General features: G+C 38.9%; 1 protein-coding gene across 2 annotated transcripts in view; it reads right to left on the bottom strand.

Moving 5' to 3' along the window:
* lrrtm4l1 (leucine rich repeat transmembrane neuronal 4 like 1) overlaps positions 1-11,648 on the bottom strand; it is a 55,679-nt gene extending 44,031 nt beyond the window's left edge. Inside the window, exon 1 of one of the 2 annotated variants that reach the window (XR_004570331.1) lies at positions 11,164-11,648. Coding sequence is in view for 1 of the 2 variants with exons in the window: in XM_034229461.1 (XP_034085352.1) it covers positions 11,164-11,167 (4 nt within the window). In the remaining variant the exon portion in view is untranslated. The remainder of the gene's footprint in view (positions 1-11,163) is intronic. The other variant, XM_034229461.1, reaches the window with a different exon arrangement.
* Positions 11,649-14,026: the final 2,378 nt, after the last annotated feature.

Genomic DNA, 14,026 nt, shown 5'->3' with positions numbered 1-14,026 from the left:
AAGCGGCAAGTCTTATAGATTAATAGATTCATTTATTTCTAAGCACTTTAATGGATTGCACCCTATTTTCTGCAGGGATGTCACCTTTAAAACTTAACCCTAACCATCAAGAACTTTTTTTGGGTGACCTGATTTAGCTTAAATCTGGAGTCACAACGGCAATGTTAAAGCTTAAATTAAAACGCTTTTCCTCCTTTAAAAGAATGTCAGACTCATCATAAAGTATTATAATCTATGAAAATGAATCCATGTTTCTCCTATGTCAAAAACCTGAAACCTTTATCACCTCATTGCAAGAGTACACGTTTCATATTAAGATGATTTAAGTTCTAAAGCTAAAGCACATTGCTTTTTCTTTTTTTTGCACGCAGCAAATTAAGCCTCAACACAATTTGTGTCTGATAAAGGTGCAATTGCGGCCAATGAATATCCATTACGGAACTAACTCTGTCCTCCAGCTTCCCTCTGGGCTCAACTACAGACCAACGGGGAGTAGTTTATGGAAGTTGGACTCAGATGTTCAGACTAAAAGTCAATGAAAATGAGCTTGGAAATGCACAACAGCAAAAGGTAAATCATTATATAATTCCATCAAATATATCTTATCCCCAATTACCTCCCCTATACATTTAACTTCCGACGTTTCTGGAATCCCATAAAAGTGAGACCACTCCCCACCCCTCCCTCTAGCTGGGGACAGAGTGGATTCTGGCAGGACTAACGGAGTCAGCTGTCGTATTCCTTGGCAGTGCGACAAGTTGATATTTCATTTGAAGACACCGAGCACTGATGCAAAGGCTATTACCCAGAGTGCCCAAGTGGGTTGGCCAGAGAGGCTAGGGCCGCACAGGGCACTTCAAAGAAATGAAAAGTGAGGAAGAAAACTAAATACTTCTTATTAAGTGGTCTACTTTAGAAGAGGCTATACACATTACAATGAAGAGTTCTTTGTGGCAGCTGTACAAGGTTATACACTGGTAGAAATGAATAAACCATTCTACCAGTATATTTTGCCAGATCTTTTTTTATAGAAAAATACAATTAATATGTAAGTATAGTGCCTTATTGGTAACCAGGAGGCTGTAGTTTATATACAATAGGTCTTTTTAAATCATTACAAACCTCAAATATGGATTTGATAATAATTCCAACACCGCCTCTGTCATTTCCTTCCCCCTTCTTAGACTGTTTTACTCTCTGACACTGGAGCCAAGGGTCTTAAAGTGTGGTTGAGCTTAGGCAAGCAGAATTCTAGGGCACGACAGCATGTGTGATAGATTACATTATTGAGTGTGTTCACCCAGATTTAAGGCAAATAAAATATAAAATGATTTCAGGGCAACCAAGTGTGTGACATATTACCAGTCACATGGCCCATCATGCAACAGTGATTAATTGGGACACACTTGCATTGGAATATTAAAATGAGGTACCTTTTACACACTTAAAACCCATTATTCCACGCACATTAATTTGAAAATTGGAGTCAGTCGTAATTTCAACTCACAGCAGATTTATGATAAAAGCTTATTTTACTACTGAAGCTGCAAAAACATGCCAGTCCGAAACACATACTTTACAGTTCAACAAGAACAAGACAAATGGAGAAATAGAGTAAAGCTGGCAAATATCACACCAGTAGTGGAAAACTACGGCTTAAATGGAGCAGCAAGCATTTACAATTCTAATTAAATGAACAGTCAATTATCTTAGCTCAGTTATTCGGCTTGGATTTGTAAGGGATGTAGTTACTAAGGTCCAATGAGTCCGTGACTTACTCTAGTGCAACAATAAAAGACGGGGAATGAAGACAGACATATTGCTTTGCTTGCTATAGCTTATCCTGCTGGCACTTTTATGTGGAAAAAGAGAGAAGCCTAAATTATTACCACTTAAAGACTTAATGCCATGACAAGGAGTATTGATTTGCTAAGTCCAAGCATTAACATTCCAGATCAATGGGACTAGCAACATACGGTGTGTATAGTTTTAATGTATCCACAAAACAAACTGCCTGTAATGTACAACTTCTCTCTGTAAGTGCAGTGCAGCATAGCTGGCCACCATGTCTATTGATTCACGTGTCTAACATTCCAATTTACACCGTTAACTTTGAGGTTAGGGTTATTCACCAATCCTATAAATTGAGTGTGTCCAAGTTTTTTTGGCAATCATCAGATTTGTTTCCCTCTTATGATGTTAATATGTGTCACAACTATTTACATCTTGTAGACACAGTATTGTTTTGACATTACAAGCAGCAGGAATTATTGCAAGGATGCTTGTTTGTATACTTTTAGATTGTATTACTTTGGTATTTATACAAGGTGAGATTCATACTTTAAGGATCTATATTTTATTATCTTATGAACAAAAAAGTTACTTGATTAAAAGTAATTTAAATTATAAATTGATTTTAAACAAATCTACTTAGTATAGGGAGGATAATACCTTCCAAGTTGCATTTTTTGAAATCTTTTGAATTTTCCTTGTAAATTAAGACAGTTTTTTCTTAGCATGCAAGTTTAACAGGGTGAATCACTAGCTATGTTAACTGATGACAGTCCTTCCCAGAGCAAAAGGTGTTTGTCTGCGTAACACTTCAAAGAATAAAGATATTAAATGTACATTGGTATAAGACAAACAGCAGTAAATCCGCACTTCTAAGTAACTGGGGCAGAACATGTTTTGAATAATAGTTGATCAATAATGCATTTCTCATAAAAAATGTGATGTTTTTGACGTCTTGATTGTGACTCTTTTGTGTTTAACTAGCTTTTATGTGGATTTACTCATTTAAAAACAACAAATGATAGAAGCCAGACAGTTGTTTCATAGAAATCATTATTGTTTTACCTTTTGACATTTTGTGGGTGAGGGTAAAAAATAACCAATTGGCCTAATTGGTTATTTTGAATGTCAAAATGTTCACACAACATGTCTTTGGGGCCATGAATGCTGTCTGCTGTGAAAGAAAGGCAGAATGGCTAAGGAAGAAAGTCTGTTTTTAAAGAAGGCTTTGAGCCTTTGGAAATCCACAATTAAGCCTCTGTATGACCATGTTGACCATGCAAGGGATATTTAAATGAAAACATGGATGAATCCTGTTTCATAGTAAACAACCTATGCACCGTGTGAATATTCAAAATGAAAAATATTGATGGTACTAAACAGAGGGCAAAAGTGATTATCAGCAGTGTTTTGATATGTCAGTACGTTCCTTCCTGATGAAGATCCGTCAAAGATAGATCATAATTACATTTATACAAATAATTAGTGTGGTGCATTCTGGTTGTTGTAGTTTTTTTAAATGTTGAGCTAAAGCGAATACCACAGCCCCTTTTCCCTTTTTCTTTAAAGTCCTGTAGCAATATCAAAAATATTATATTAGACAGTCCAGCTGTATCTAGTCTCATGTGACGAGAACATTTTTCTAGCTGTGAAATACTTCTTTAAGGATGTGTTCCCCTAAAAAGATTACAGCATGATGGACACTTTTTGATAAGAGGGAATTCAAAAGGTCATAACGCGGTGAGGTATGACTTTAAGTTGGCAAATGTTACTTTTAATATTAAACCTATTCATGTTGAACATAGTTTTCGATATAGAATATATGAATTTTCCAACATCATACAGTTTTTCTCGTACAGCAGCGCAAGGTGGACAGTTTGCCTCTCTAACAGCAGCATCAATCTTAAGCAGCGGTTTGAAATGTGACAGCTTAAACTATACACAAGCCTATATGTTCGGTACTTAAATGAGAGTGGCTTTCCAATGGACCTACTTACACACCCAAGTTATTAGAAATCTGTGCAGAGAGGCAGAAAGCTGCATTTATCGATATAAGTGCTGGTGTCAAAAGATCAGTACACATCGTTAAAGCTGGCCAGTGTGAGGAGGGCCTTATGTAAAGCCTGAGGAGTTCACACCATGGATGCTGAGTGTGTGTCGGGTATGCTGGGAGTCAGTCAAGGTCAGAAGCATACTTACTCTGAAGTGAAAAAACAAATACTTAAAATTAAAGTTACATTTTATATAGACTATATATCATTTACCGTTCTCCATTTGTCCTTAATTAGTCATTTGAACTTTAAACTACAAGAATGCTTAGTAAAGTTACAGGAAGCGACAAATTAAGATGAAAGGTAATAAAATATACATTTATTTGAATACTTTTGCTTAATCTTACCTGATTCCTTTAGAATATTTTTTTCTGCTGACCTCTTGTAGCCAAGAGAGTAACGACTATGGGTTGAAGGCATGTGGAGTACAATTATTATCATATTGTTAAGAAAACAAAAAATGGTCACAAAACAACACAAACTTTTTCCGGGGGACACTACAAGTGGTGCAAACAGTGGGAACAAGCTAGCTGTTGCTATAGTTTGTGGCTTATGAAGATATCGAAGTTGGCTAGCACGGTAATCACATTACACCGACTTTATGATAATAAAAAAGTCAGCCAGCATTCAGAGGTAGCTTTAAATTAAAAGAAAATGCCATAAAATGGATATGCTCACGCAGAAAAGTAGCCAAAGACGCTGAACACATTGTATATCTAAAGAATCGAAAACTACGTTATATATAAATATAAATTCAGATAACTCTTTCCCTGGGGGATATAGGCTTATTCAAGGAATAGATGAACTCTTTTGGCAAGGGCTGCAATGTTTGCAAATCCATTTAAATGTAAAAGCAATCAAGCTTTTTTTAGATATCAGGTCATTTTTCAACACCACTGAAGGATAGCAGACTTAAATAATTTGATAATACAGAAAAGTGCTTTGGTTCCGTTGTTAGCTCCTTGCAGGGGTTTTCTGCCTTTGTCATTACTTGCTGTGTTTGTGTTATGAAACTGGTGAAGGTGTTTCTTAATTTGCTTGTGTTGTGTCTATTTGCAAGCATTGTTAATTTTCAGAGCTCTCAGGGAGACCGTAAACATGTATAAAAAAACAACGTAGGCTGTAGTGGGCTTTGGGGACGTACACATATACACAACGCATTACCATGTGCTTGTAGTTTGTTTTTTGTTGTTATGCAAGCTCAGCTCCCACATTGCTCACTGCCAGACTTTGTTCTCAGTTCTGTGTCTCTGCCCGTATCACATTGCACTACTTCAATGAGCAGGACACACTGTTTGTCTTTCACACTTGAGAACACAAAACAGAAGTCCAAACTTTGAGATGCTAGAAAGTCCAGCACTCCGAAAGGTCGACCAGGACGAATGAAATGAAAGGAATGACCAAGAGTTGCAGTGAAGGAATTTCATATGCTGTGTTTTGGCGGTTTAAACGCGTGTGTGGGTAGTGGTGAAGTGAATATTACTAAACTGCTGCAGAAAGAGCCTGATGGGAGCTTTCAGTCAGCTCAGAATGAGGAAACATGCATCGTGCTGACACAGTAATCCTTATTGATGGCTTGAGCTTTTTTTTAAAGGAGCTGCTGGATCCATTTACAATGTTCAAGGTTACTTCTTCTATGTCGTTTAAAATGTGTGTGAAATGTGTCTTTATCATGCATAACATGGCTCCGGAAGAAGTACTGGTAACATTTTCTGCCACTGCCTTTAATCTGTTGCATAGAGAGAACTTGAATTTCAATGTTTATTTCATCTAATAAGGACTTGATAATTCATTGATAGAGCAAAGACATTTGATCCAATCATATTCTCAAATTCTGCATAATGGCGTTAAATCTGCAGGAGAAATGCGTTGTTCTCAGCCAGTGGCAAACCTCTGGATCTTATAATTATGTTTGGAATTGCAAAAAAATTGAACACAGGTTTGTTTTGTTTTCAAGCAGAAATGCAGCTTATGTTTCCAGACATGGCCCCATAGGCCAATTACTGTCTATGTGCTGTAGGAAACTGATGGATTATCATACAAATTGAAGGTTATTTCAACATAATTGCCCAGTTGCTCTTGCTAAGCAGTACTACAACATGAGTTGAGTACAGTCTGTCAGGCCTCTTGTTGTTCACAATGACTCCTGTTTTGCCCGCCCCAACTAAAGTTAGCCCTCTTTGCATCGTTTGCAGAGCTTTGTTGTTGTGGGTTGATGAGCTGAATATACATTTCACAGCTAAGGCCACACATGTGATTAGAATCAGTGTTGGCCTTGTCAGTAACCAGTATGTACCTCGTAGCTTGTTTTGGCTCGTATAAGCCTAAGCCTAACCATACGACATTACTTGATGCTTCATTAATCGATAAATTGTCAACTATTGATTTGCCAACAATTGATTCATTGTCTTAAGTAATGTATTAAGAACAATAAAGTGTCTGCTTTAGCTTCTCAAATGTGAATATTATCTGCTTTTCATTACTTCTCACTTGACTAATGGAACATTTAAGGACCTAATCTTGGGCTTCTGAGAAACACTGGACGCCATTTTACACAATTTTCTTACATTTTTCAGATAAAAAAGACATTATTTCAAACAACCCCTGTGTACTTTTTCGTTTTTATTTTTATTTTGACTAATTTTGTTTGCTATTTCATTTGTCACTTTTGGGTCTCTAAAAATATATGATTTGAAAAACTGTACTTGTATTATAAAATAATGTGACCCCAAATAAATAAAGAATTAAAAAAAAAAAAAAAAAAGACATTATCAAGGGATTATTCTGCAAATATTCGTAAATTGCAGGCCTATACATTAATAGATTAATAATAATAGATTTAATTTGTTAGCGCTTTTACAGGTGCTCAAAGACGCTTTACAGATATAGTGAAGAGAAAATAAAAGAAAGGAACAACAAATAAATATATAGTTAAAGTTAAAGTCAAATAATACAAAAACAATCACACATTAAAAGCCAGATTGAAGAGGTGAGTTTTTTGAAGGTGGTGAGGTCAGTGCAGTCTCTGATGGGTTATGGGAGTGAGTTCCAGAGGGAGGGGGACATTGACTTTAGTCAATTATAGAAGATAACGCGCCGGCGCGTCCAAGTGCGCATAATTTACGTAAATTAATCATATATTTTCGATTATAAGGAGTAGAAATATGATTCAGATATCCGCGGAATCGCTGAAAGTGTAGCTTTCCAGCCAGCGACGTGCAGTCAGGGGAGGCAGGGGAGGCAGAGCCTCACCTGTCATACTCCAATGTAACGGAAAAACAACTAAAGAAAAACTAAATAGTAATAATAATAAAATGTCTCCACTGATCTGTGTTGTAAGTGTGATTTCTGTATGATTCCAATCGCTTTTTATAGTCAAACTCAGCAAATTGGCCGAGCTCCGCTACAACTACATGGGAGCGAAGAGGAGTGAGGCAGGGACGAGCTCTGCCTCACGTAAGCCCACAGTAACTGGCTGGAGCGCGGGCAGTAATTTAACGCGGGCACTTATTTTGTGAGCGCGCTCAAGCCAGTTACTGTGGGGTGAGGTGAGGCACAGATGAGCTCTGCCTCACCTCAGAATGCGTCACCCCACAGAAACTGTCTGGAAAGCGGGCCCTAAGCGCATGCCTGTTACCATCTCACTGTATGTCACCAATGTAATGTTTGTAGATCCCTTTATTACATTTATCCTCACCATCCATAGTCTCTAAATAACTTATTTCACATATATTTGATATTTAGGCCCGCTGGTCTCATCATACAACGGCAATGAAAAAAGCACCTGGAGAGGCAGCCATAACCTCTGCCGCACTGAAGGGGGCGCACGTGAGCCCACATGTTCTTGTTGCTACTATTATTCTACGCAGAGACGGTAGACGCGAACAACAAACTAGACTTTTGTTTTGAAACTAGAGGAAGATAAGGAGGACTTTTACAAAAATGTAATGGAGATTGTTGTCCAGAAGGATAGCATGGACTTCATCTTCAAGTCAAGGTAAGACCACAATTGTAATGAACATGGGATCTTACTAAGAAAGTTCCACACATGTGTGTGTGTCTGAGAGAGAGAGAGAGAGAGAGAGAGAGAGAGAGAGAGAGAGAGAGACTCCTGTCCAACCTCCCAAACTTTCTTTTTATGTGTGCATTGTTATTTGTGCTTGAGCAACATTTGACTTATTATTTCAATGAAATTAGTTGTAATTATTGTCCTACATTTTAATTTGTTTTACAACTAACATTTTAAATTTGTTTTACAGAGAGGTTTCACATCTGTCTGGGCCTAGTGGCCCACAGGCGGCGTTTATCCAGCAGCCAGAACATCCATCTGTGCCGGCCCCCAGGTCAAGATCTACTGTGGCTCAAGGGCCTTCACCAGAGCCATCACCACCAAGGACCAGCAGACCAGCATCACTACAGCTGCCTCCACCTCCATCTGCAGCGGCCAGGTCAAGATACACCTCAGCACAAAGGCTCCACCACAGCCATCACCTTCAACCCAGCCAGCAAGGAGGTCTCGTGGAGGTCTCGTATAGCACTTGTACACCCCACCTACACAGAAGCCCATGCACCATCACCCCCACCTACACAGCAGCCAGACCCACTCTCTTGGAAGACAGACAAAGACCTTGACACTGTCTTGACATTTATAATGAAGAGTTGGTTGAAAGTTCTGATGTTCAATATTGTAAATAGTGAGATTTTCCAGTTTCTTATATTTATAATAAATAGTTGGTTGAATACAAAGTTTGAATGCTCAATTTGTATTTGTACACATCACATGAACCTTGGTATGTAATATGAAGTCATTATTTAGTCCTAATGTATCTCAGTCCCTGCTGTGGTGAAAGTAGAGTGATAAACACCTGTTTTACTCAAAATTCGAATTAATTAATTTTCATTTTAGACATGAATAACACATTTATATACAGTGTAATTCAAATATTTCACTGCTTTTGTGATCCTAAGACTTTGGTAACCAAATCTAAAACACCAAAATAATTCGATCACATGAGTAAATTTGTGTTTTCACAAGAGTTTTGAAGATTTTCCGAAAATCGGATGTCAAATTTTAAGCTTTTGAGCTACTTATCTCATCAAACAGTGCTCTAAGGTGAGTAATTTGCATATATAGCAATACCAGAGATTGTCCTGAACATTTTGATATTTAACACATGGGGTGCCATGTTAGAAGAAATACATTTAAAAGGTGATTTAAGAAAACATCTAAAAATCGAGAAAATACCCTTAGACTCCAGAGGGTTAAACAAAAATTCAAAATATGCTGTAGTTCTGCATTTCAAATGTGAGAAAATGTTGCTCTTTTTGGTTTTATATCACTGTAAATTGCAAATGATGGTGTTGTGGCCAGGAAATTCAAGCATTTCAGGGAAATTGGGATGGGAGTTAATCAAATGTAGTCAAATCATGCTTTAGATAAGTGTTTGCTGCAACTCTAGTTGCTGTTCTGAGTAGTTCTTACTACGCTGGTATTCTCAAATACAGCAACAAGTGTCTGTGCAGTCATAATCAGGGCCCTGTCAGGGTTGCAAACAAGGATTATTTTCATTATTGATTAATCTGCCTGACATTCTAGATTCATTGATTTATTAGAATGAAACATTTGTGAGACATGAGACAATTGTAAAATGTGTGATATTGGTCTATTTAAATAAACTTTGATTCATTGATTGTTTGATTGATAACAAATATCAGAAAATGGAGAATGATGGCCTTACTAGTTTCTCAAAATCCAAGTTGATCTTTTAAAATTGTATTTGTCACTTAAAAAGCTGAACATATTTTAGTGTAATATGACCAGAAAATCCCCATATTTGAGAAGCTACAAACAGCATTTTAGGATAATTTGCATGGAAGATTACCACGATTACAGTACCTAGACTACAAGCATTACGCCACATCATGTTGATGTCATGTTTAATTGTCCTAAGGAAGAAAAGGTCATATAGAGACAGTGTTAATATTGCCCTCTTACGTAATTTGTGAAAAACAAGACACTGCGAGAGAGCAATTCAGTCACAAGTGTTGATATCCTAAGCAATGCAGCCACTTATGTTGGCTGAGAGTAACTGTGATGACATAATTAAAACTGTAAAAGCATGTGCTCATTAGTCGAGCTAAGCTGCTCATTACTTGGATAAGTGCCACCATTCTGCACAGATGTGCGGGGCCGCGCGCATCTCTGCAGCCTGTGCCAGATTTCCGGTTCATTTAAAAATAAAAAACGAAACAAAAGAAGAGGCATAACTAAAGCGAGACAGACAAAAATCCATCACAGTGGGGCTGCAGTTTCAAAACGCCTCTCTCTGCACCTAACCGCCAATCAAACAAGTGTGCACGAGTGTGCCTCTGCTTAATAATAGTCCTTCACTGAGATTTTCAACAAAAGTTGCACTTAAAAGAAAAAAGGGAGATGAGGCTTTCCATCATAACACCTGCAGAGGGCTTGCATTTCAACCTCGTTTCACGCATTTTCAGTGACATTCGGAACACCCACCGTTCTCTTTGAGCACCTAAAAAATATGCAAAAAAATGAGCTGGGAAAACCGAAGAGAAGTGTGGGTTTGTGAGGCTTGGAGCACCCACAGACAGTAAAATGGAGGAGGCTGATAGGCAGTGTGGGATGAGATTGTAGGTGCCCAGAGCTGTCAGGAGAAGAGGGGAGGTGGATGGAGTCAAAACATGCCAGAGCTCTGATTGGAAAATAAGGAGAAGAGGGAGAGGGGGGGGGGGTATGCAACTTCAATACGGGGGATGTCATATATGACACTTAAATGTTGTCAGGGACTACAGATGGAAATTAGCTCAAAGCTAAAATCCGGCATATTTACACTTGAAGCATTATTTATTTAAAGTGTTCATCAATGTGCATTGTCCCTGTTCAAATAAACGATTAAATGAAATGAAAATAAATGACACATAGTTGTCTATTATTAGCTCATTGTGCACCTGCACGTCGCACATTTTGGCTTCACTTCCACATCATAAAGGTGTGAGCATGATTGTCTCCATCCTCCTCTTGAGGCACCAGCACTCTCTCCTGCAGTGTTTGTGTTTTTACATTTAATAGAGCAGGAAAACCTCTCAGTGGTGATGATGCAACGAAAATAATCTCAAGAAATATTGGCAGTTGGAAAAAAAGTAGTGATCTGGAGCGAATAAACCGCAAGAAAGATGGAATTATCCAAACATCCACACTATCATATGCGTCATATCAACCCTCATTGTTATAATAAGGACCACATATACGCTCAACTAATAATAGTGATGATTCAGACTGATGATGCCTGCTCGTACTTACCCATGATGGCTCATCGGTCCGTTCCCCCCCGGTCCTCCGTGGCGCAATCCGCCGCACAGATCACGACTTCCTCCGTGTCTCCTTTTCCTTTCCCAGCACCTGGAGAGCCCCCGGATCTCCACGCGCCACTCACGCTTCGGGTGACTCGCCTGCCTTCATTCCAAAAAACTGCCTTGTATTATAAAAAAGCTTCTAAAGTTTGCGCCCATGCTCATTGACGCAGGGGGAACTTTCTAAACATGTCGCAAATATCCATCCAAGTTGGAAGTCAAACGCCAGGGTATATAGGTTTTGTTTTCAACCGATAGTCTTGGAACAGGTGAAAAAAACGTCACACGGTGCAAAAGTTAACGACGAGGTGGGATTCGGTGCGGTGATCGGCGGAGGCAGGTGTCCTCTGCTGCGCAAACATCCAGCGAAGCGAGCAGTGATCGCAGGCAGCAGGCGCGGGCACTGTCAGGGGCTCCTGTGTGCAGCGCATCGGAGAGCGGGGTCCGCGTGTGCGCGCCCGGCTGCGTGGGGGACGTGTGTTTGCGCGTGTGCACGTGGGAGAAAACGAAACGGGAGAGAGGATTCAATGCAGTGTTTAACAGCTGCAGGCAGATATGGTCAAATGTGAGATTTTGTAGGTTTTTTTCGTGGATGGGATTTTCTCCATATCCACCGACACAAACAAACCAATGAAGTCTCTTGCTTTACCATGTCCATTATGCAGGTGTATATGCTGAGGGCTAAGTGGTCATCATTATAGCATGAGTGGGTAAGTACTGCCTGATCCCACCTCTTGTTGCATAATTATTGTGGATAGCAAGGATGTATTGCCTGGGTTTGCAACAGCAATACTTTCCCCGAGACATTTTAAAACAGTGAAGCATGTATACCATTAGGGAGCAATGTCTGAATTAGAGAGAACATGGTTATTTCCAGCCATTATAATCCTTTTTTATCCCAATAAAAGTCCTACTGCAATGCGAATTCTCTTTAACATGAAATACTCAGGTTGAAGTATTACGAAGTTATCCCCACAGTTCATAACACCTTCAAATATTTGATTTAGTCTCCCCCCCCTCTTCCTTTCTTATTCCTAGGATGGTATTTGGTCTCCAAATTGGTACTTTCCTTTCAGATGTTTCAGACACTAGGACAAAAAATCAATTATACAACTGTTGCCATTAGGAGAAATAGCTCCAGCCTGGCGTGACTTCTGGGATAGTCTTGGCACACCATTTAGTGACTTAGTGAACGTTTATGACGGTGTGACATTGAAAGTACAGTAGGACGTTCAACGTGAGCAAATACAGACGATTAACTGTCTTCAGTCAGGCTTTGGGTTTTGCATTGAGAGAAACTGCAGGCTGGTATAGCAGAATATTAGAGGGAATATTTTTGGATTAACTTGTTAAGTGATCACAGACGGAATGGGGAGTAAGGCAATATATGTAACCGGAATACGTAATCAAGATACAACATTTTTTTACTTTATTCTCGTACAAAGGGGAAGTCAAAAAAATATGTAATCCTTTTTTAAAGCGGCCCTATTATACTTATGTTTTGGTTTATTTGTTCAAATGTGATATGTTTTCATGCTTTAATGTTGAAAAGGTGCTTTATTTTTCTAATACTGCCTGTGCTGCTGCACCTCTTTTAAGCAAGAGCCAAGTCTGCTCTGATTGGTTAGAAGGCCGGCTCTGTTGTGAATGTTCAACTATTTAGGAATGTCCCACTCTTAGCATAGCCAATAGAAGCACAAGTATTACGAGTGATGTCACAATGTCCCGAAAGTAAACAAAGGAAACCAATGGAGGTGGGGGGGGGGGAGTGTGTGGGAGAGAATCTCACTCTGGAGGGAACTCTGGGATTGTAACCTTTGTAGACCATGTACATGCACTAAATCCTATATAACGCGCTGCAGGGAAGGGTAAACTCAACAAAGCATAATAAGGCCAACTACAAAAGCATTTGTTGAACAGCATTAGTCATCGGCAGGCTTTTTCTATAATGTATCTGAAATCCTGAGGCGTGTGTTTCGCTGTGTTTTTTCTTCTGACAGTTCAGTAGGTGGACACCTGATTTGTTTAAAATACTGTGGGTGCTCTTATGCTCCATATACTATAGTTTATAGTAGCATATAGAGCATGTTCTGTTGATAAGGAAGGAATGATACAAAATAACTTGGTTTCTTATTTTCTAAGGTTGTCTAATACTGTATAGTACAGTTCAGTAAAAACCATCTTCATGATATTTAATTTTATATTTAATTAAGTTGCATTGCATCTGATATTGAGGTTATAAAAAGTAGTAAGGAAAGTAATCAGGTTACATTCTTTTATAATTTGATAATTGGATTAGGTAATTAATTAGATTTTGTTTTACAGGTAATGTGAACCATGTACCAGTGTCTTGGCCAGTGGCTTCCAAAATCTGCTTCAAGACACTGGTACTGGCCGACCCAGCTATAAAGGGATCAGCCCCTTCCGGCCCTGGTTAAACCATAATCCATCACGTGCACTTCGCTCGACCAGTCAGCCAATCGGCTTGCCTCTTCATCTCTGCGAGTGGGACCCAGGTACCCCTCAAAAACACGCCGGTTTGCTATCCTCCTAAATGGTGGAACGAGCTCCCCACTGTGATCACGACAGCAGAAACTCTGCATGTCTTCAGTCGCAAACTGATTTCAAATGATTAGTTTGGTGTGCATGTGTCACAGTAATCTTTATAACAAGAAGAAATGGAAGAATGTAAATGCAAACTGAGCAACAGGGGTACAAAACCTACCATTACCTAGTCGTTTGATTCTGTTGTGGGCAAATCAGCTGAAGTATCCGGCTTTCTGTGGTCAGACCAAGAGCATCAAAAATAATTA

The sequence above is a fragment of the Gymnodraco acuticeps genome, unplaced genomic scaffold, assembly GCF_902827175.1.
Source record: "Gymnodraco acuticeps unplaced genomic scaffold, fGymAcu1.1, whole genome shotgun sequence".
Lineage (NCBI taxonomy): Eukaryota > Metazoa > Chordata > Actinopteri > Perciformes > Bathydraconidae > Gymnodraco > Gymnodraco acuticeps.
This window is presented reverse-complemented; position numbering and strand designations above follow the sequence as displayed.